General features: G+C 40.0%; 1 protein-coding gene across 7 annotated transcripts in view; it reads left to right on the top strand.

Annotated features, from left to right (window-relative positions):
• Positions 1–23,682, top strand: part of DMD (dystrophin) — a 2,261,655-nt gene that overhangs the window by 2,027,773 nt on the left and 210,200 nt on the right. For all 7 annotated transcript variants that reach the window (XM_070462101.1, XM_070462106.1, XM_070462102.1 and 4 more), the window contains one exon: positions 13,733–13,793. In XM_070462101.1, the coding sequence (XP_070318202.1) occupies positions 13,733–13,793 (61 nt within the window). The remainder of the gene's footprint in view (positions 1–13,732; positions 13,794–23,682) is intronic.

Genomic DNA, 23,682 nt, shown 5'->3' with positions numbered 1-23,682 from the left:
GCGTCCAAGCTTTGCTGCCATGCCTGCTCCCTTCTATATGTGTTGATCACAAAGGCACCACGACTTCCCAAATACCCTCCTTTCTGAACTTGTCTTAGAGTCTACTACCTGGGGAACCCAGTCTGTGATGGGGCAGTGTAACAGACAGACATTTAGATGCATCTGAGAAAAAAAAAAAAAGCCTTATCATAAGCTCATGCTGGTCACTGGGTAATTTGATTTACTCTTGCTTTCATAACGAGGTTGATGATTCTGCCCAGCACATGTGATGATGATCGCTATTTAAGGTGTCTGACCTCAATGAGCTCCATCAATGGGGAAGGACTTTGGGGACAGCAGAAAATTACATCAGCCCCTTGCCTCACACCTAAAGCTCAGCATGATACATGCCAATGACAGGCAAGAGTTAGAATGAAACAGACTCAATAAAGTAGATCATAAAAGGAAACAGGTTGGAGTCTGAGCACCACAAGCATAAAGGACATGCATTGTGCTTTTTTTTTTTAATTGCATACATCTAACTCCTGACAGATAGATGCAGGAGATGCCTTGATTGAATGAATAATGGCACACTTGCAAGATTATTCCCACCCTAATATGATAGAAAAGAACTTAGCCTAATGTCCTGAAAAAGCTAGGAGCTTCCCTATATTTTCAGCCAGTTAAGAACTGATTCATTTTCTCACTCAACAAATGTCCATTCAGTGACCACTATAGGTCAGACCCTTTCTAGGAACTGGGAAAGCAGTAGTGATTAGAAGATGAGTTCTGTCTCATGGAGCTTGAACTTTAATAGGAGAAGGCAATCATATCTTAATAAACTGGATAAAGAAGGATAAAGCAAGCTAAAGAGGTCAGAGGTGATGGGGACAGGAACACTTTAAATGGGGTGGTCAGGGTGGTGACATTTCATCAAGAAGCAAGGAAGCACAGCAGGCAGATACAGGGGTTTGTGCAGAGGGTTCCAAGTAGAGGAAACAGGAAATGTAAAGGCTCTGGGATGGGAGCATCCTTAGGGGGCTTGAGAAACAATGAAGAGACTAGTATGACTGAAACTGAGGAAGCAAGATGATAAATAAGAGCAGGTGACTGAGCACCCAAGAGTCAGACCAAGTAGAGTCCTGTCTCCTACAGTTCAAAGCAAGTGGAATCTGTTCTTAGTAAGAAGGGCAGACCTGGAGGGTTCTAAGCTAAAAAGCAACAGGACCTGACTTCCTGTGCCTATAGCATCTGCTCGTTCATTCATGTATTTATTCATAAACACTAGGCAGTTGGAAGAGGAAGATGAGAAAGACAGAATCCTGGCCTTGGGACACTCAAATTCTGAACCATTTGAGTTAGACCTAAACCAGTTGAGTTAGACCTATACAAAGAGCGCTATACAAAGAGATTTTAAAAAATCATGAGCTTCTATAGTTGTGGGAAATAGTGGGTGTCATGGGAGTAGAGTGGAAGGAGGAATTAATTCTCCAGTGAGGAAAATGAGGTGTTCCGTATTGACTAGTATTAATGTGCATGACCCCTGAGGCTATGTGCAAATCCAAGGTAGAGAATATTTCATCTGATAGGAATCTAGCAGAGGATGCTTCTGATTACCTGACCCTTGATTTCACTTAGCAAGAGTCACAAGATGTATTCAGTTTTGCAAATTAGGTTCTCCCTTCTCCTTAGCCATTCTGATATGATGAATATCCCCCTTTCCAATTTCACACGTAGTCTCCTTATAGCCCTTTTGTCCAGAAAGGGATTTCTTATGTATGTATAATGAATATAAATATAGGTTTTAGGAAGCGCTAATGTTTTAATGAGCTAGAAGCAGGCAGACAAGAGAGAGAATAATTGAAGGATTAGTCAACATGGGGGCAATTTGACTTGAAAGTGAAAATCTGAGCAGGAAATGTCTGGGAAAAAATGAGAAGAGGAATGGAATGGAAGGAGCTCATTTATGATGTGAGCTAAACCCAGTAGAATTCTGTCTCAGAAGGTAAAAAGTGAAAGTTTGTATGGGGAACTTGACCTAGGCCAGCTAGCAAGGGAAAGAGACTAATTCAAAAGACTTGGCCCAGGCAATATGGAGCAGCTGCATCTCTTAGAGGTGTCAGGAGAAGAAGGGAAAGTTTTGAAACTAAAGCCTCAGTTATTCCTGGGGCCCAACATAGAAGCTCACTAGAACCCTTGCTGTCTTAGAGCAAAATTAGGATGACAAAACTGATGTCTTAGGACAAGTCAAGTAATTCCTCTAACATGAACCACCCACCAATTGAAGTAGAACAAAAAAGATTGTAAGTTTAGTGATGTGAAATTTAATTTAAAAATCAGAACTGAAAATAGACATGAAAATGAAATGTTTTGTTTCTTCCTAAAAATACTTCACTATTAATATTTGTTTTCAGTTCTTAAACAATACTAATAGAGAATGATAAAACACAGTTGACTTTTGTAGTTGACACCAGCCTCAGAATGCCAGAAGGGAGATTTGTCTTCTTTCACCTTCTACTACTCTGAGAACTGCCTACAATTTTTTGAAGAGTCAGAAACTGGCTGGAAAAGGAGAAAGCAGGATTATTTAGTGGAGTTGTTTGCTAGGTTCATGATTTGGAGGTTAACAGTCAGGGTAACTGTAGCACCATAGAGTCTCTCATTTGCTTGGTTTCCCTGGGATTCCTCACACTGGCAGTGAGTCAGTTAATGGAATAAATATCTTGATAGTTCACTATATAAATTATGATGATAATAAGGTTAGGGATAGGAAAACAAACAAAAATTGAGCACTCTCTGCTCTTAACACTAGCTGAGCAAAGCATCTTGCATGGATTAACCTGTTTAATCTTTACAACAACCTTATAAAATAAGGATTATGTTTTTGAATATACATATATTTCTTTCTTTTGTTGTCTGTGTTGGGTCTTATTTGAAGAACATGGGATCTTCATTGCAACAGGTAGCCTTCTCTAGTTATGGTGCAGGCTTCTCCCTAGTTATGGCCCACAAGCTCATTAGTTGTGATGCATAGGCTTCGTTGCCCCATGTCTTGAGGGATCTTAGTTCCCCGACCAGGAATCAAACCCACATCCCCTGCATTGGAAGGCACAGTCTTAACCACTGGACCACCAGGGAAGTTCCCAAAATAAGGATTATTATTGTCTCCATGTCACAGAAGAGAAAATTGAGATGAGAGAAGTTTAATAACATAATTTAAATAACCCCTATAGAATTTCAGCTTCAGAGGAGGGGTTCCAGGGGCTAGTGAGGGCAACCTCCAAGTCTCAACTGCAGAGACTAAAGGGGATAATCCCCATTAATGTTTTGGATGAGAGTAGAGGAAGTGGCTAGTAGAGTAAGAAATGGGAGTGATTTGGCTTGTGAATATTTTTCTATTCTTTAATCTCTTTAATGTTCTTCTTGCCCTCACTCTCTCACCCTTGTCGTCTCACCCTCTTGCACTATAGGTTTGTTGCTAGATCAGTTCTGATTGTCCCTAAATGTGTTGGGGTTTGAGGTCTGGGCTGAAGGACCAGAGACCATCTGGTCATGTGCTCATGGTAACTCATCAGGGCATAAGAAGATGATCTTCTGTTCCTACCATATCTGCTGAAGCTCCATTGGCCAAAGTGACTCATATGATCAAGGTCAAGGGGCTGGGAAATACACTCTGCTAGTCCTGTGGCTATCTCCAGTATAGATATTTAATTCTTTTATAGTGGAATAAAGAACTGAGGCCACAATTTAATTTCTCCCTCCCTCTTATCACTTTTATTGCTATCATATTCATAGCTTTTTCTCACTCTTATCTTGCTTTCTAAATGGATATACATCTCATTTATAATCACTTGGTTTTTAATATCTGAGTTGCTCCCCACTGGCTCAGGTTTCAAATTTTACTTTCCTTGAAATTTCTCTGGTGCCTAATGCAATACCGTTCACACAGAGAGCATTCAGCAAATGGTGTTGACTGCCTGCTGTCTTTTAAAAGCACATCTGGAGAGTTACGGAAGGCACCTGGCATTATTGCACTGACTTCTTAGTAACCTGGCTAACCCAGATGGCCTAAAGACCCCAGCTGCCTTTACGCAGAGGAAAGTAGTTAATGTTACTACTTTTCAGTTGCTAAGTCATGTCTGTCTCCTTGCAACCCCATGAACTGCATCCTGCCAGGCTCCTCCATCCTCCATTATCTCCCGGAGTTTGCTCCAATTCACGTTCCTTGAGTCAGTGATGCTATCTAACTATCTTATCCTCTGCCACCCCCTTCTTCTTCTGCCTTCCATCTTTCCCAGAATCAGGGTCTTTTCCAATGAGTTGGCTCTTCGCATCAGGTGGCCAAAGTACTGGAGCTTCAGCTTCAGCCTCAGTCCTCCCAGTGAATATTCAGGGTTGATTTCCTTTAGTATTGACCGATTTGACCTCCTTGCAGTCCAAGGAACTCTTAAGGGTCTTCTCTGGCACCACGATTTGAAAGCATCAATTCTTTGGTGCTCAGTCTTCTTTATGGTCCAGCTCTCACATCCGTACATGACTACTGGAAAAACCATAGCTGTGGTAATAGAGTCCGCCAGTTCTGTTTGAAATTATCAGAAACTCCATGAGTCAGTCATGGCTCAACTTACATAGGCACCTGTCCTCCTATATCAGCCTTATGAGGCTTGATTTCTTTCTTACTGGCTTCATCATCACAATGAGATTCCTGGAGCTTGGTATAAGTCAGTTTGAAGGAGCTTTTCTCTCGAGTCATGTTACCAAATATTGGTCTTTGTGGGGTTGTACAGCCAGAGGCACTGGATATTAGATCTAGTGTCTATCTCCACAACTCAGTCACCTTGCCAGAGACTTTAGTATGAACTCTCGTCTTCCCAGATCAAATATAAACCTGAGCTTCTAAATGACTTGGCAATCTACTGACAAACCCCACAGTCTGGCATTCTGTTCACCATGTGCGATGGTCTCAGAGCTCAGTGTTATCTGCCTGACAGCTCATATAATATTTACAGGTTGTTATTCGCGAGGAATTTTAGTTAGCCATAAAGATTTTCACAGCCATGGCAGACATTAGAGGTCTCATTCATCACTCTCGTGACCTTCCCCTCTGGAATGTAGCCCATCTGTCTCAGCTGTTGAAATCTTTATGGAAAACCTGCCTATCTTTGAAAGTTTAGTAAGTGATCTTAAAGTTTTCATTGAATCTTTACTTTTGATATATGGTATAGATATATAAAATACTATTCTTATTTTAATTTAATGTCTTGGAAAGTGTTACATTTAACTTGACCTTTCATTTAAATGACAGAAAACTTACTCTGGCTACAGGAGCTCTATGGATCACATCAAAAGAAAATAGAAATCATACAGAAAGCAATTGTGGTGGGGGAAAATGATCTATACATATGCATACATTTTCTATTAATAACTACATGTTATTAATGTACTACATTAAACTGAAAACTGAAACCCTGTATTATAATCTTGATTATGACCTTAGGAAGTGAAAAAAGTTGAAATAAGTTTTTCATGTAATAAATTATTATAAGGGCTTCCCTTGTGACTCAGCTGGTAAAGAATCTACCTGTAATCCAGGAGAGCTGGGTCCAATCTCTGGGTGGGGAACATCCCCTGAAGAAGGGAATGGCTACCCACTCCAGTATTCTGGTCTGGAGAATTATTATAAAGGAGACCAGAAACAAATTCCATAAATAAATGAATCAAACAGGCTGGTTTATAGGACAGAAGAGAGGCATGACTAACCCTCAGATGATCCCCCGCTGCATTCACATTATTCTCCTGTCATACACCATTTCTCCAACACGTAGTTAGGACCTAATACTGCTACTTCCCCTCTATCTACCTGCTCCATCAACTTGTCTGATCTGATTTAGTCTTCAGCACTCCTATAAAATTGCTCTGTCGAGATCAACAGTGATCTTGAGAGCCATACGTATTTCTCTTTTATACCCTTAGTCCATTGGAATCCACTGTAGCTCATACTTCACCATCTGGCTATCCTTCTTGTGTTTCACCCTACTTCATTCTAGTTTCTACATTATCCTTTTTGGCAGCTTTTCTATTGCCACTACCATTTTGGTGCATTCCACAGGGTACAATTCCTTTGACAGCCTTCTCTCCTTAAAATGAGTCCAGCCATGAGTCTTTTCCAGTGGTCCAGTGGTTAAGACTCTGAACTCCCAATGCAGGGGCCCTGGGTTCCATCCCTGGTCAGGGAACTAGATCCCACATGCCACAACCAAGACCTAGCAGAGCCAAATAAATATAAATAATTTTTTTTAAAAAAAGAGTTCAGCCATTTTTATAGCTTCGGCTACTATCCAGTACTTACAGTCTTGATCTTTCACTTGAGTTTCAGTGAAAAGACTCATCTTCCAAGTATTTTAACCTAAACACATAATTTATCTGAAATTCACCTTCCAGTTTATTTTTCCTGTCAGTGAAACTCCTAATTGCCTACTAACTACATCTTAGAAGTATAGAGTCATCTGTGACTTTTTACGAAGTACCTCTCAAACTCCACCCTCCTACCTCTAATCTGTATAACCTCTTGTGTATATAGTACCTCAAGAACAATCTTCTTGTCTTTTCATCATTCAAATCCTCTGATTATAAAACAGTCTATGACCTGCTATTTCCCATTGTATCATTTATGAACTAATCTGCTCAACATTCACACTGACGAATAATGGACAAATGGTCTACCTAAGAATGAAGATTCTGTTGGGAAGATGGCGTTGGTCTAGGCAGACAAAAATGAAGAAAAAAGTTACCACAAGCCTAGGCAGTTAGATAATGTTCAAAGACTTTTCTCTCTGGCCCACTTTATACTATATGAGGCACATTCATAGTAGTTAAAACTGGATCTGAAGGTGAAAGACAAATGCTGCCCAGTTGAGACAAAGAGATAGTTTCCAGGACTACTACTATTCAGACAACATCCCATAACTATGTGATAGCAACATGATTTGTATGGTGATTAACATTTTGCAAAACAATTTCATATTGATTTTCTCATTTTATCCTGATAACATTTCACTAAGGGAGATATCATTATTCCCATTTTGTATATAAGAAAAATAAGGCTCAGGGAGAAAACAAAACTTGCTTAAGATCATGCAGTGATGATGGTGTCAGGACTCAAATCCAGCCCTTCTGAATCTGTGTTCTGGACACCCTTAGCAATCCAGATACCCTTCTAGACTCTGAGCTGGGATTAGAGGTAGAAAGCCAGTATGCTGAATGCCTTTCTGATCTCAAAAAGTTTATTATCTCTCATGGAAAGAGGAGGTGGGAAAGGCATGTTTTCAAATAGTCCATTGCATTACACAATATATCCAACATGCCTTGAGAATTGTACCAATGGAATGTCATTGACCTGTTGTGGACCATGGATTTTCTCTTTCCACCTTGACCAGTAAAGAAAGACTCCTGTTGGCAAGAACATAATTTATATAAAGTGCCTTTAAAATGTTCATATCCTTGAATCAAGTAAATATACTTCTAGGAATTTTACTTAAGAAAATTAACAAAATGTGTGCAAAGATTTATCTACAGAGATGTTCATTGTAGCCTTACTTATACCAGTGAAAAACTAGAAACAATCTAAATTGTCCCAAAGAGAGAACTTATAAAATACAGTACAGTACTTCTACTAATGGAATACTGATCAGTCATTTAAAATGATATGAGCAACCACAGATGGTTTGGGTAGTTAGTGGCTAGTTAGAAGCAGGTTTGGCTGCATGTAACAGAAAACTCAAATAACAGTGACTTACACAAAGTAGGAGTCTCTAAGTTTCTCACATAGAAATTCAGAGATAAAGTGAAATGATAGCTACATATTGGTCAAGAACTAGATTTCTCTATGATACAAATGAACGTGCTTACAAAACAAAAATAGACTCACATACTTAGAGAACAATCTTACAGTTGCCAGGAATAAGTATGGGAGGAGGGGATAATTAGGATGTTTGGGATGGACATATATGCACTGCTATATTTAAAACAGATAACCAACAAGAACCTGCTATATGGTACAGGGAACTTTGCTCCATATTATCTGACCTGAATGGGAGGGGAGTTTGGGGGAGAATGGTTACATATGTATGGCTGAGTCCCTTTGCTGTCTGCCTGAAACTATCACTACATTGCTATACATTGGCGATACTCCAATATAAAATAAAAAGTTTAAATTTTTTAATTAAAAAGTCAAACAATAAAATACTTTTAAGAAAATAAAGTTGAAAAAACAGATTTCTCATATATTTTAAAATTTTTATTTGTTTTTTATTGGAATATAATTGCTTACTAATGTGTTTCTGCTATACAACACAGTGAGTCAGCTAAATGTATGCATATATCCTCATCCTCTTGAGCCTCCCCCCTTTTTCTCAGCCATTCTTAGTGCATAACTCCTGTAACCTAAGTGGTGAGGGTCCTACCCATATCACCTCTGGCATTCATAGCCAGGCTCACCAAAACTAGACTTGCAACTACACATACCTGTGACTCTGCCTTTAAGGGCATCTCTGGCCATAAGCACCTGCTCATCAGCACAAGGGGTATACCAGAAGTGCCAGGGAGTTCAAGACTTCCACACTCCAGGAATAGCCCTCGAGCAATAGTAGATAAATTCACCATTCCCTTGCCCTTCAGGCGTGCAGGGGCTAACTCTGAAGTGTGTCCTACACTGAAGCCCCAGCTGCCCTGAGCCCCAGCTGCCCAAAGCAGCAAAGCATCCTTGATCAGCTTGCTTCCCTTTCCTGACCCACTTCCGGCTCTTCTCCCAGTGCCTTCTTCCATCAGGCCTCTAACTCTTTTCACTCAGACCCTTGTGCCTGTCTGTTTCTGGGAAGCTGCAACCAAGACGGCTTCTGTTCTCCTGGTTACTATAGCTCCGAACATCATCACATCCAAGGCAGGAAGAAGGCAGATGGGAAAAGGGCAAAGCTGCCTTTCAGTTCAGTCAGTCTTTGAAAGAACTTTCCCAGGAGCCTCACCTGAATACCCTCAGCTAACATTCTCAGGACCTTGGGAACACTGCTGCACCCAACAGTTACAAATGCTGTTACCAAGAAGAGACCTGGTGGCAATCTGGGGTACACGTGTTACTAGCTGTGTGACCCTTTACTAGCTGAGTTAGTTTGCTGACTGTTTCTGAGCTTGGGTTGCTTTATGTGTGACAATGGAATAGCATGACCATGGTGGGCATTTGGAAGGATCACATTAAGAAGCACAATGCGTGGTACAGAGTAGACATGTGATAGCCGTGTTTTCTCCACTTCCTGAATCATCTGACTTTAACTCTGAGTAATAAACCAAAATTACAAAAAAAAAAACAAAATTACCATCTAATAATTACTGATTTATGACCTTAGACATATCTTCCCATGTGATCTTAACTGTTTGATCATCTGCAAAATAAAAATAATAATACCCACCTCACAAGTCACTTTGACTATATCAAATGAGCTATTTGAAGTCACATTTCAGGTACAGAGAGGGGTTTTCCTTTCCCCCCCAACCCCTCCCATCACTTCCTCTAGATCAAGAATTTTCAACAAAGTGATATTGCCCCCAAGAGGGCAAAAATTGGTTTTGGGGAGATGTAAAACTCATTCTTTTTATATGTGAAGCACAGATACATACAAAAATGCAGAAACTGATACAGATATAGTGTATCTGTGGCATAAGGTGATTAGGAGCAAAAAATAGACTGAAAAAATAGACTTTAGTACATGGAAGTTCAGTAAAGAGAAATAAAGATGTTTTCTGTGTTGATCTTCTTGAAAAGAAAGAAAAGATACCCGGAATTGGGGAAGAGAGTGGGGAAAGGTTGAGAAATGTTGCTCTAGTGTCGATCTTGATAGACTGAGTCCGTAAAAACCATTCTTGGAATCCGCATGCTTCTGAGCTGACCTGTCTTCCCCAATGCCTTTTTCATAACCCCCACAGGTGAGGTTTCTCTTTTGTCCCCAGTGAATTGGTGGGTTTTATTTATTTTTATAAACTGTCCCCACTTTCTTTTGACCCAAGTTATGTTGTTAAACTCCAAAACCACCAAATATAAGAAAGGTAGAAAGATTACTGAACATAGGAGGGTCTGGATTCCAGCGAGTGCACTTTTGGCACAGGGTAAATAATACTAGCTTTCTTTCTAATTTTCTGGTTGGGTCCCTGTGTTGATTAAAACATGGCTTAACACCAGGGTGCTTCCCCTTGGCCCATTCTGTTCATCATGCATTAGAAAATGGTAGAAATGAGAACTTCCCTGAAACAGTGGGCCCTGTGTAGGTGATTTACAAAAACACCTCGGGCACGATATTGAATCCTGTCACCTCGAGGGAGGACAGAGATTTGAAAGTAGAACTGTTACCCTTTCTTGATGTTGATATCATACTGCTTCTGTAACCAAGGGGGAATGCAGAGGTTGGTTTTGGAATAAATAAACTCACGTGTAGTTTGCTATTTAAATTCAGTAGACAATACCCCGCGGTGCTGCTGCCGTATGATAATGGATGGTTTTTACCCTTGAGAATCTGAATCACAAAGCTGCATCGGAATTACATGTAGCAGTTATAGAAACATCTGTATAAGAAAATACCAAAGGACAGCACAGCGTCATTAAAAACTGTTTGCCAGTAAATCTGCATGTGATGGGCTAGTAAAAATGGACATGTTAGGCATAAGAGATGTGTCTGCCTATCGTGTAGACTAGCTTTGTGAGGGATGACAAGCTTCCACTGGTACCCTGAGATAAGAAACAGCTGTTGCTGGCATTGGCATTCCTGCGAGAAGTGAAATGATAATTATGAAACACACTTACAAGAGTTACCATGTATTTGACCAACTTTGGAATATATGCAAGACCAGAATCTGGCAGCCCCGAGCTTTTGCTCAGCAACCTTTTAGCAGTCTCCTGAGGAGGAGTAATGATTCCAATCACATAGAACCGATGTCTGATTGTGTGTTATTTCTAAAACAAGTAGTTGCCATGTGTGTGTGTGTGGTAGGGATAGAGGGCAGGGGCAAGATGGAGGAAGGCTGTTATTTTTCTTTTTTATTGCATCAAGGACATTTTTTGGTATGAAATTTCCAACTTTCAAATGATGACTGCAAAGCAGTTGCTTAGGTGCATTTATGAATTGTGAGTCAAAGAGGGAAAAACATCTTTCAGCACAAAAGCTTCACTGAATCTCACCATCAGATCTGTTTAATAGCTACACAGAAAGGCAATGAGCTTTTATTTTAGAAGGTAAAAAAATTCACCATTTTCATATACAATTTCTATACTCTCTATAAAAATTAATAAAAACTCCAATTACAAGAGCTTAAAATTTCACATTGATCTGGAACTTACCTTTTTGTAGAACTTTTTTAAAAATTATATCCATTCAGCTTTTTAGTTCAAGCATATTCTTAACTACTACTCTGGCATTTTCTGGGGAATTTTTTTTTCTTTTTAATGTTTAACTGTACAAAGTCCACTATAGATGCCTGGTGTGGGTCTGGCCATTCGCTCAGCAGGCATTCCACTTTTCCTCTGTTTCCTGCTAGATTTTCTGCTTGAAGGTTGTTGCATTCAGGCAGAGCACCCCTACCCAGCCAGCACCCCACCCAGCAGCCAGTAGAACAGACTCTTCTGCTATCAGAGGACATTCTCAGCAGCCTCCAGATCAGACTTTCTGGATGAGATGGTTGGATGGCATCACCAACTCGATGAACATGAGTTTGACCAAGCTCTAGGAGATGGTGAAGGACAGGGAAGCTGGACGTGCTACAGTTATGGGGTCGCAAAGAATTGGACACGGCTGAGCGACTGAACAGCAGAATAATAGGGAACTGGAGAAGGATGATCAGACAAATGGTGCAGCTCAGCCCATAGCAATCTTTATGGAAAGAAGAACCATTCCTTCTCTGCTTAGCCATCCATAGCCTTGGCAATACAGCCAACGCAAACTGGACCAAGTGCTCCCTGGAGTTCTCTTCTACCTTCTGATTTTATGCTATGGTTTTAAGAAGTAGGCACCCCGAGCAACCAGGAGCCATGATCTCTGGCTCTCCACCATGTTTCATGCTAGAGAAGGCTTGGGTTTTTAAGTTCCCATAACAGCAGACTGCCCAGTCAGCTCAGGGAATTCAGCCTAAGTCCTCAGATCAGGTCTTATTACTCTCTGTACTAATCTGGTCAAGAAAATTGTGTCCTAGAGAAGAATAATGGACAAGAGGAGAGTTGAGCAGATAATGATAAAGGTGAAGGAGAGAACAATAGAAAAAGAAAGGGAGAGTTTGAAGGCAGGGACTACTTCCAAACAACAGATAAATGTCTTTTTCCTCCATATTAAAAATCTGTCCACCAAAATGAAAGGGCATAATTAGCAGCTAAATACAGATTCATGTCTTATATCTGTTAAATGACATATCACCAAGGTACAAAGCAGCATGTCTGGTTGAAGGCTGAGTGATTTGAGCCCTCTATCACTTATGTAAAACAAAGAATCTATAGTTTCATTACCCTTAAATTGTCTGGCAGTGGGCAAAGTTTTATTAGAAGCTGTTCTTTCATATTATGCAGTGTAGTCAAGGATATATTAGCTTTGACATTTTCTTACATCTCAATACACTGTGGACTGAATTTACTGTGAGACTAATTTAGAAGGGAGATTTTCATAGGAGGAAGTAATGGTCAACATCAGCTGTGCTTCAACTTAGAAGCAGGATGAAAATTCAGGGGAAAGATGGACATACACATAAAATTACTGTTTGTTAATAAGAATGCTTCTTATATTTAAACGCTTGATGCAACTCTATCAAAACTGGAGTTTCTTAAAACTCTGTTCAGGAGGAAGATTTTATTATTAAGGAAATGGTATAATATCTCCTAACATGATCATTTTCTCTTAAAGAAGCCAAAAAACCCCATCATATTAAACCACACATAAAAGGTTGTTCAACTTTGGAAAAGAAAAAAAACAGCACTACAAGTTAAGCATTTAAAACAATTTAAAAGTGATTTATTTGAGTGATATACAATCAAGTTGTTATGAAACGAATTCCCAGTATGTGAAATTTAATTTCACCTGTAGGATCCATCACTCATCACCAAAGTTTTATTACACTCTAGTATCAGGTGCCATTCTCTCACTTGGGGTTATCTTTTCTAATCAGATCATGCTGGTCATCTGACATTTTTGAGGCACCAATTAAAACATGTCATCAGTAAATGAAATTGAATTCTGTTCAAACCAAATAAAGAGGAAAACTAGCATATCAGAGTGATAAGTGGAGTACTTTAGTGTCAATAACTTAGAATATAAATATATCATAGAGCGATGTTTCAGCTGCTAAACTAATAAAACGCAGTCAATCAAACAGTAAAAGATACTGCAAAACAGCAACAGGAAGTGTTATAAGAACAGCACCCAATGGAGACACATAAGAGAAAACCTGTACACATTCAGTTTCTTATCTGCTCTATAGGTATAGCAGTGGAACGTTTTTTTGTGTGTGTTTTTTTTACCTTTGCATTTATCTTTGTGCCTGAATGAGTTCAATTTCACTTATATCAGGACAGAAACTTCAGAACAGCACGTTAATCCGTCCTGTCTTCATGGGCAACTGAACAAACAGACCAATATCAGTGTAAAATTGTAATTCTGGAGATTAATGCTGTCTTTCTTGTTTGCTGTGAACTTGACCTCTTTGCCTTTCTTCCCCCCCCCCCCTTTTTTAGCTTCTGTCCAGGGTCCCTGGGAGAGAGCCATCTCACCAAACAAAGTGCCCTACTATATCAAGTAAGTCGAAAACATCAAGTTCTTAAAGAGGCATGTATTTTGGCTAATATGTATATTCACAGATGAATTTATTTTTAAAACTCGACGTTAGCCTGGCCTATAATACCTAGTTCTTTCTTCCCCAAGGAAGCTTGGATAAGTAACTCATGCTACAATGACCACTGAAAACTTGCTGATGCCACAGGGAGGTACCTTTTGGAAAAGTCCAGTTAATGCAGCATACATGTTATGGTTTGTGATTAGAGGTGGTGTGGATTTCACGCAATAGAATAGAAACTGCCTGTAATATGATGGAAAGTAGCAGTGAATACTTACAAGAACAATTTTATTTATTCAGGGGTTTTCCCACATTTCTTCTTTAGACAAAGATGGAAGGTGTCTGCAACTATCTGTCCACAGACTGTTTTAGGTGAATAAATACTTGATGTACCCAAAGGCAGGCAGTCACAGTGCTGGATTTGTGGAGCTGAGGTGTTAATTCTCACATAGCACTCGGCATTTTTCACATAACAACAACAAAAATGATATTGTTTTCGGGGGCTATTTATGTCAGTCAAAGGCACACAGGTTCTTAGAAGCACCTTCTGCAAGAAGCTGTATGAAATACAAATTATGATACATTGGGTTGCCAGGAAAGAGAGAGGAGAGAGAGTATTGAGTTATTATGGTACCTTAACAGTTACTCATCAATTGTGTAATTGAGTCCAGCTTAAATTTAAGTTTCAGTCAGCCACCTCAACAACAATTTAAATAAATCAGATTCATGAAATAGTCTGCAATACCAACTTAAGACTTTGAACTTGCTTCCACTATCAGTCTGACTACAAATATGAAATGTTTTTCCATCTTTTCAGCCTGCCATCTTTTATCGAGTCTGTTTTTATTCTTCCACCGCCCATCAATCCTTCATAATTCAGTTCTCAAGCAATAAGGGCAGTCCTAGATCTTCATTACCACAGTTCCCAAGAAATTGGATTTCATGCCTCAATTTTGTTAACTCAGAAGAATGGGATTGAAGGGATGTTTTTGGCTCCTCAAGGAGAGCTATATCTTTTAGGAAAGGTGGTCTTACTAAATTTTTCCAGACAGGGTTTCTCTCACTTTAAAAATTCTACTTCAGTGTATTTTGATCCTACTTTTTAATTTTCCAGTTTCAAATTTGATTTTATTATTTTTTTTGTGTATAATTATTTAGTCACTCTAAAGTACATGGTTTAATACCTATTTAAAATAATCCATTCTCTTAAATAATGTACTGAGTTTTAGACATGAACTGTATTGCTTTACATGTACTGTATATTTTGTGGAGCCATTTTATTCAAATTCTTCCCAGTCTTCTTCTACATCAGTGTCTTCATCATCACAGATTTCCATTTCTGACTAAGACCTGCTCCTCTTTCAGTCCATTTCTAAAACTCTCACTTTATCCAATTCCTTTATGAGCTAAAATAAAAACTCCTTTTGTGGCCCAGATGTTAGGATCACCTGAGAGTCTGAGACATCTTTAAGCCGTCATTCTCCAAATTGTTACCTGTTTGGGGTTCATTAAGTGTCTCGTGGGATTCCTAGAGTACCCCCCTCATCCCACTGTCCTTTCCCTAAATATGTATCTTCTCCCTGATATTACATCTCCTTTGAAAGATCCCAGCACAGTGCTGTGAAGCAGTGGAAATGAATTCGGTCCAAAAAAATGAAAAGAAAATGAATTCCAGAAAAGCTATAATTCCTCCCTGTATCTTAGACTCTTACTGCTCCTTGATAGGATCAGAGGACAGCCACTCTCTGTTTTTCTTCCTGTTTGTCCAGAGCTCCTTAACCAACTTGAAGATTATGGTGGCGATTTTGGGAGGGGCACAGATCTGGGAATAAGGAAACTTGACTTCTGGTCCTGACTCTGTGATTAGTTGATTGTATGGCCTAGGGCAAGTCACTTCACCTGCACAAAGCTTGGTTTCTCATTTCTCAAATGAAGAGTTGGACTAGATGACATCTAAGCTCCTTTGTAACTCTAGGAATCAAAGCATGTGACTGATTCCATGGTCTTGTCCAAATTCAAAACCTTTAAGAACTCAGCCTTCTTTTTCAAGAAGTTTAAATTCTATTTTTCCACTGTGAATTAGCTTCACATATGTCCTCTCAGTCCACTCCAGTTTCTCCAGGTACCTAAGGAGCTTTGGTCTTGGTGTTTAATTTAGAACTATTATTCTTCCTAGTTTAATGGTAAGAAATATAGAACAATAGACAGGAAAATGAGCAGAGAGGTGAGTATGGAGACCTTAAAAGCCTCTGAAGTGATCAGTCCCTTGGAATGAAGAATTACCTAATTTCTCAAAGATGTCCCTGAAACTTTACAGAGATCAATTCTCTGTACAAGACAACTAAGATTGCGGAGGAATAGGACAGGAGACCACTTTCTCCCCTACAAATTCATCGAAAGAACATTTGAACGCTGAGCAAATTCCACAAAACAACTTGTGATCGCTAGCAGAGGAGATCAGACACCCAGAAAAGCAGCCCTTTGTCTTCGAAAGGAGGTAGGACAAAATATAAAAGATAAAAAAGAGAGACAAGAGAGTTAGGGACGGAGATCCGTCCCGGGAAGGGAGTTGTAATAGAGGAAGTTTCCAAACACCAGGAAACCCTCTCACGGGTCTGGGGGAAGTTTTTGAATCTCAGAGGCAACCTAACTGGGAGGACAATTCTCTGTACAATTATAATCTCCTTGAAATTAGAGATTGTGCAGTTTCTCAAATATACTCTTAAAATGTTAAGCCATAACATAGGGAGAACACATGTTCAGAACGTTGTCCATAAACAGATTATTGATAACCTTTGTGATTTATTATTGCACATTACTACTCTCTAAAATATTCTGTTTACACCAAATGACTTTGTACAAGATCCAATGCACCTAATGCCCTGGCAGATGCCATTCATAGTTTGAGATACCTTCAGTCAGTTCAGTTCAGTCGCTCATTCGTGTCCAACTCTTTGCGACCCCATGAATCGCAGCACGCCAGGCATCCCTGTCCATCACCAACTCCCGGAGTTTACCCAAACTCATGTCCATCGAGTTGCTGATGCCATCCAGCCATCTCATCCTCTGTTGTCCCCTTCTCTTCCTTCCGCCAATCCCTCCCAACATCAGGGTCTTTTCCAATGAGTCAGTTCTTCACATCAGGTGACCAAAGTATTGGAGTTTCAGCTTCAGCATCAGTCCTTCCAATGAACACCCAGGACTGATCTGCTTTAGGATAGACTGGTTGGATCTCCTTGCAGTCCAAGGGACTCTCAAGAGTCTTCTCCAACACCACAGTTCAAAAGCATCAATTCTTCAGTGCTCAGCTTTCTTCACAATCCAACTCTCACATCCATACATGACCACTGGAAAAACCATAGCCTTGACTAGATGGACCTTTGTTGGCAAAGTAATGTCTCTGCTTTTTAATATGCTGTCTAGGTTGGTCGTAACTTTCCTTCCAAGGAGTAAGCGTCTTTTAATTTCATGGCTGCAATCACCATCTGCAGTGATTTTGGAGCCCCCCCCCAAAAAAAGTCTGACACTGTTTCCACTGTTTCCTCATCTATTTCCCATGAGATACCTCATTGGTCCACAAATAACAATAATGATAGTATTTGTAATGACATCATTTCAACCAGCTCCTATTTACCCTCATATTTGTCCTGACTTCCATGCAAGAGTTTTTAACCACATATATCCAGCTGCAGAAACAAGTGTTTTTTCTGGATATTTTTTAATGCTATATAATAGTTCCTTTTCAATGCTGAAATAAACTGATCATCCACATAACCAGAAGTTTCTATACCAGTAGCACAGTTCCAGTTAGTTACTGAATCAGTCACCTATCCTTGAGTTTGCAACAACATCTTCTGCTCTAGATAGCCAATCAACTAGTGTTTATGCCTGCATCCTAACACTGGCTTTTCATATGATGCTAAGAACCTTGATTTTGAAACTTCAAACTACATGTTTGTCTAGTTTATTAGTCCACAGTGTACATCATTGTTACAGTCTTCATTTTCCCTTCCCCTTGGGGCTCTTCTATTCCTGCCAGCCTCTCTTTCAGGTTATTTGATTACAGCTTTCATTGCCACTGCAAAAAATAATCACCAACAATGTTCAACCTGTTACAACTGCCTTTTCCACTTTCTGCCATTTTGTAGTTTTTTGGCCTACTGTCAAACTCATGAAAATTTCGATATAATAGCCTTTAACCAGCTGCTGCATTCTGTTAGAATTTCTTTCACCTTTTTATGTTGCACACTCCCATATGGGTAAACCACGCGGAGCCAAGAGCTGGGACTCTCTCTTGCTTTCTTAATGAGTTAGAAAATTATTTGTCTGTTTTCTGGACTGTCAGAAGAATTTAGGAGTCCCAAACTTGCATGCAACATGTTTTTGTATAGATGACATAATAAAAGCATAAGAAATCGCACACTGGGTCAGACCCACAGGGCGACTAGCCCAGAAGTCTGACCCACATGCAAACAACAATAGATGTGTTGTCGATTAACCTAGTAATTTTCATTGAAAAAATATCAGGATGCATCATGACCATTTCTTACAATGCACTGTGCAATCTGTTGGCATTGAGTATATCCAGTGGTTTCTTAAACTTTTCCCATTCTCCCCTTCAGTCCTGTCTTAGAAATAAGAAGTTCTATAAACTTACTGATTTCTCTATAAATAAATAAAGATGTACTTCAGTTTCTCTTTAATCTACATTCCTTAACCTCAAGGGGCGGCCCCAATTAAGTGCTATGAAATTCACTGAATACAATTCTATTTACCCAGAGTCAACTTTAATCTCACATCCCCTCACTACCTCCTTTTCATTTTCATCTTCCCACTCTGAGAGTCTAATCCTTTTTAGGTTTTCAGTCTGCCCTTGAATGAAAGATAAGCATTTCCCTTGATCATCTTAGTTGTTTTTCCCTGGATCTTCTCCAGCTCTGTTATATCTTCCTTGGGGTGTCGTGACTGGAATGGCCCAAATATTGGTTATTAAATTTGTTAGCATCGTCTCTAGTCTCTGTTCACTCATGAAGAAAGTAAATGCTATTCACAGTCTCCCATTGATGCACACATGGAGAAACCAATTGAGGTCATACCAGTTCTACATATATTACTTCTAGCAGAAGGTTGGTTTGTGTCTACTTATGTATAATACCAGATCAAGTGTTTGACCTTTTATTTCTGCCAGCTGTCTCTTAGGAAGGATTTGATTTTTAGACAAGCTGGTCCTTTCCTCCTGCAAAGACGCTGTGGTTGCTAAATATCGGGAGGCATTCAGTAATGAAGCTTGGGAGAAACCTGCTGACTCAGTCACCAGCAGTACATTGCATCAGGTTGCCTTTCTAAACATGTCTGAAGCACTTCACAAAGGCATGAAAAATGGGGTTCTGGGGAGCATTCTTACTGTTCAGCTCTTTTTAACATACAATGTTCAAGAAACAACTCAGGTCTAAAGGAGTGTCTTTTTTCCTGCTAGTTATTTTGGATGTTGTCTACATTGCTGTGGAGTCTAATAACCTTGATCTATCCTTCTCTCCATTCTCAATCCCAGGCATGTTTCTCCAGCCACCTGTTACATCTGAGTTGCTCATCACTTTCTGCTGGTTTCTGCTTAGCAAAATACGATATAAAACCTCCCTGGTTGAAGCTGACAGTCGCTTCAGTCAGCATTTCTTACTGCTATTGCTGTGTCACTGCCGAATTGGCTGACTGGAGTTCTCACTCTGCTGTATTCCTATGGCTACCATCCCTGTGGTTCTACTAGAACAAGCATTTGATTCTCAGCATGAAATTTTGGCCATCAGCCTGCACTTACCTTTTGCTGTTTGTGTCCTCTTTTATCCTGTTGATCTTTTTGCAGTTACACTGATGAACCTTGCTCTGATTTTGAGTACCCATGCTCCCTAACTCCAGTAGCATCTGAGTTTTGACACCACCTCCCTCCGTACCATATTGCCTCAATTTCAATTTTCTGGGCAGTTTTTCAGATTCCAGCTATCGCCCATGTTTAAAACGTATCTTGCCCTCATTCTTGCTCCAGCTCCCTATTATTTGTGCCAGGAGTTGTTCTGCTTCAAGTTTGGGCTGAGTTTATTTGTTCCTCTGAACTATTGACTTTTATTTTACTACTTAATGTTTATTTAGAGAGGGAGCAATAGTTAGCCATGTCTCAGCTGTAACATCAGTCAAGATCCTAAATATTTGTTGGTTAGAATGTGGTGGGAACACTTCTGATGAGACGGGTTCTTTAAGTCTTTATTGAATTTGTTGCAATATTGCTTGTGTTTTATGTTTTGGTTTTTTGGTTGTGTCCTGTGGGATCTTAGCTCCCCAACCAGAGATCAAACCTGCACCCCTTTTGTTAGATTGCAAAGTTTTAACTACCAGACTGTCAGGGAAGTCCAGGAGTGGGCTCTTATTATTAAAATAAAACACTGGGTTATGATATCCAGCTAAGCAAACATTCCCCCATGTCTCATTCATGATACCTTACTTATCTTCAGATGTTCAGTTTGAATATTGGTTGGGATTCCAGAGGTGTCCTTAGTTTTTCTCAGAGTATAATTTGTGCTGTTTCTGGTCAAATCCTTCACATGTATATTTTTCTTCAAAATACACCTTTTAGCAGCTGAGAGGACACTATGAAATGGGAGAAATAGTAAATAGACCGGGTATCAGAAGACTTGAAGTCTGATTTCAACTTTGCCATTAACTAGCTATTTGACCAAAGGTGAATCGCTTGTCTTCTCTGAGTCTCAGTTTCTCCATCCATCACCTGAAGAGGCTGAATCACATGATATTATAGGTCATTTCCAGTCCTGACATTCCATGATTTTATGAATGTTGACTTTGAAAAAGAAATTACTTATAATAGTTTCCAGAAGAGTGAAAATGAATCTTCATATCACCCTCGAGGTTTCTTATTGTACCATCAATCTTACCAGGATAGGAAGGACAAATAATGTGAAACTTTTTCCTTAACTGTTTAGCACCATTGATAATAAGAAGCAGATATAATAGAGAATCAGCTGTCAGTCTTTGAGGATACTGGTGAGTATCTCTGGGTAATTAAATTTGTGGAAGCCTGGTGCTCTGACTTTTCAAAAGGCTTTGTACACAGAGATAACCCAGAGGTCAGTCTTCTCTGCTGTGCTTTCTCCTCCACAGTTTGATGCTTCCAGAGGTCATATTAGCTGAGTCTCATTAAGCTCTGCAACCACAATGAAGGAATGGTCAGTAATGCATAATTGATGATATAATCTTGAAAACAGCTCAGCTTAAGATGGTACCTGAAAGAGAGTGCGGGAGATGCCATAGTGTCACACGGGGTGCTGATTCTGGCCTTTGCTTTTGTACATCTTATTGGTAGCTGTAGATGTTACTATCTTCTGTCTCATAAGGCTCACCAAAAAATATCTTACATCTTTCCTTACAATTTCATCAGAGGATACATAGAACCTCAACGGAGATAATAGAGTTCATGAGGATAGGGGCTGTGTGTCTTTTTCTAGCATAGTGCCTCACAGATAGCACGCGCTCAATAGATATTAGAATGAATGAATAAGCAAATGCATACAAGAAGTTTCACATGCTTTCCAGTTTTCTGGAAATCTTCAGGTGTCCATTTAGATCTACCACCCAAATGTGTCTCTCATATCCCCTAGTGGTGGTGTTGTTGTTGTTTAGTCACCCAGTCATGTCCAAGTCTTTGTGACTTCATGAGCTGTAGCCCACCAGGCTTTTCTCTGTCCATGGAATTTCCCAGGCAAGAATACTGGAGTGGGTTGCCATTTCCTTCTCCAGGGGTCTCCCTGACCCCCGGATCCAACCCGAGTCTCCTTCTTTTTTTTCTTAATTTATTTATTTTAATTGGAGGACAATAACTTTATAATATTGTGATGGGTTTTGCCATACATCAGTATGAATCAGCTGGCCACAGGTATACATATGTCCCTACCATCCTGAACCCCCCTCCCACCTCCCTCCCCACCCCATCCTTCGGGGTTGTCACAGAGCACCAGTGTGGATGCTGTTTCATACATCAGACTCAGCAGGCGGATTCTTAACCACTGTGCCACCGGTTAATATTACAAAGTGTGCTGAGTCTTACATAGAGTACAGTCCATGAAATTCTCCAGGCCAGAATACTGGAGTGGGTAGCCCTTCCCTTCTCCAGGGGATCTTCCTGACCCAGGGATGGAACCCAGGTCTGGTGCATCAGAGGCAGATTCTTTGTCAGCTGAGCCACCAGGGAAGCCCAAGAATACTGGAGTGGGGAGTCTATCCCTTCTCCAGCGGGTCTTCCCAACCCAGGAATCGAACTGGGGTCTCCTGCATTGTAGGCGGATTCTTTACCAGCTGAGCCACCAGGGAAGCCCTGTAGAGTTTCTCAGGTCTCTTAAACCCGGTGCCTAGCAGATGATCCTTAGCTGAGTGTCTGAATGGTACATACAAAACCCTGATGTCTGGATTCTGCTCTGTCTTTAACACTGTGATTTGCAATACGACTTAGCCCACCTGATAATGCCTGAAATCATTCTGAGCTCTGGCTTTCTTTGTTTCAGTAGAACTGGGGTCTTTTTGTTTTTCTTAAATGCCACTCATGATCATTCTTCAGATTTTTCAGTGTTCAATAGAGCTTTAAATTGGTCAACCTCTGTGTTTCACTAAGTGTTTACTTTGGATTTACTTTTGGGGCTGGGATATAGTAGCCACTAAGTCTGAAGAGAATGATAGTGACGTTTTTATTTCACAGAAAAAAATCCTATAACATCTGTGCCATATGTAATGCTTAAAGGTGGCAACATATGTACATATGCACAGATATGCTGCAGCTAAAATACAGTGTTGTGTACAGGTCAAAAATTCTGATATATTTCCCAGGTATTGTATTCCCCCTCACCTCTTCATGGCACCTTAGGGAATGTGAGAGTGTTCATGAAATATATTTAGGTCTCTTTCCCCAAAAAAGAGGAATAAGTTATTTCAGCTGTTGCTTTATTTTCTTTTTCTAGCTTTGTGAAACACGTTCATTCTTCCATAGTTGTGTGGTAGAAAAAACCATGGGCTGTGGCCTCAAATAAACCTGCATTGGAAACCCAGCTTTATCATAATCTGGCTCTGTGACTAGTTAACCTCACACCCATTCTCCCTTCTGACACATAGGGAATATGAATGAACTTCTCCAAAATGGAACTGAAGCCTCACTGACATCTAATAGATACCGAGCGCTGGGTTTTTAAGAAAATCTTACAGCTATGTCCAGTGTTAGCTATGTGTTTAGAACATTTTCTAACACACAGATATCCTTGATCAAATTAGTTTATTTTCGTCCTTGGCGTTCCCATATAATTTGGGGTATCTGTACATTCCCAAACATTCCTGAGCCTCTCCTAGGCTCCTCTAATTGCTTCTTATCCTGTCCCCCTGGGAAGCCACATCCTGTTGGCCTTTACAAAGGTCAGCAGCAGCCCAGACAGCATTTGAAAATAACTGAATAACCCCGAACCGCCTCTCCCCTTTGGATAATTTCCTTAGAGCATTAGTCCTTTGAACATTGACCTGGTTACACAAAATGTCCCTTTCTCAGCAGGAAAACTCCAAATCCCATTCAGTCTTCCCCTCCCTCATTCCAGAGGGACAGGGATGAGGGACAGGGAGGAGGGCAGAGGGTAGGGAGAAGGAATGAGAATACTTCCTTCTAGAAAGTTGTCAGCACACACACACACACACACACACACACACACAATTTCTTTTGAAAAATAAAATGAGTGCATTGTATACATCAGTGCTGTCACCTTGCAATATTTTCACATCCTTGCACAAGAAAAGAAAACAAAAACTTCTCTGTTT

Source organism: Odocoileus virginianus, chromosome X (assembly GCF_023699985.2).
Source record: "Odocoileus virginianus isolate 20LAN1187 ecotype Illinois chromosome X, Ovbor_1.2, whole genome shotgun sequence".
NCBI lineage: Eukaryota > Metazoa > Chordata > Mammalia > Artiodactyla > Cervidae > Odocoileus > Odocoileus virginianus.
The sequence above is the reverse complement of the archived record's forward strand: the minus strand, read 5'-3'. Positions and strand labels throughout refer to the sequence as shown.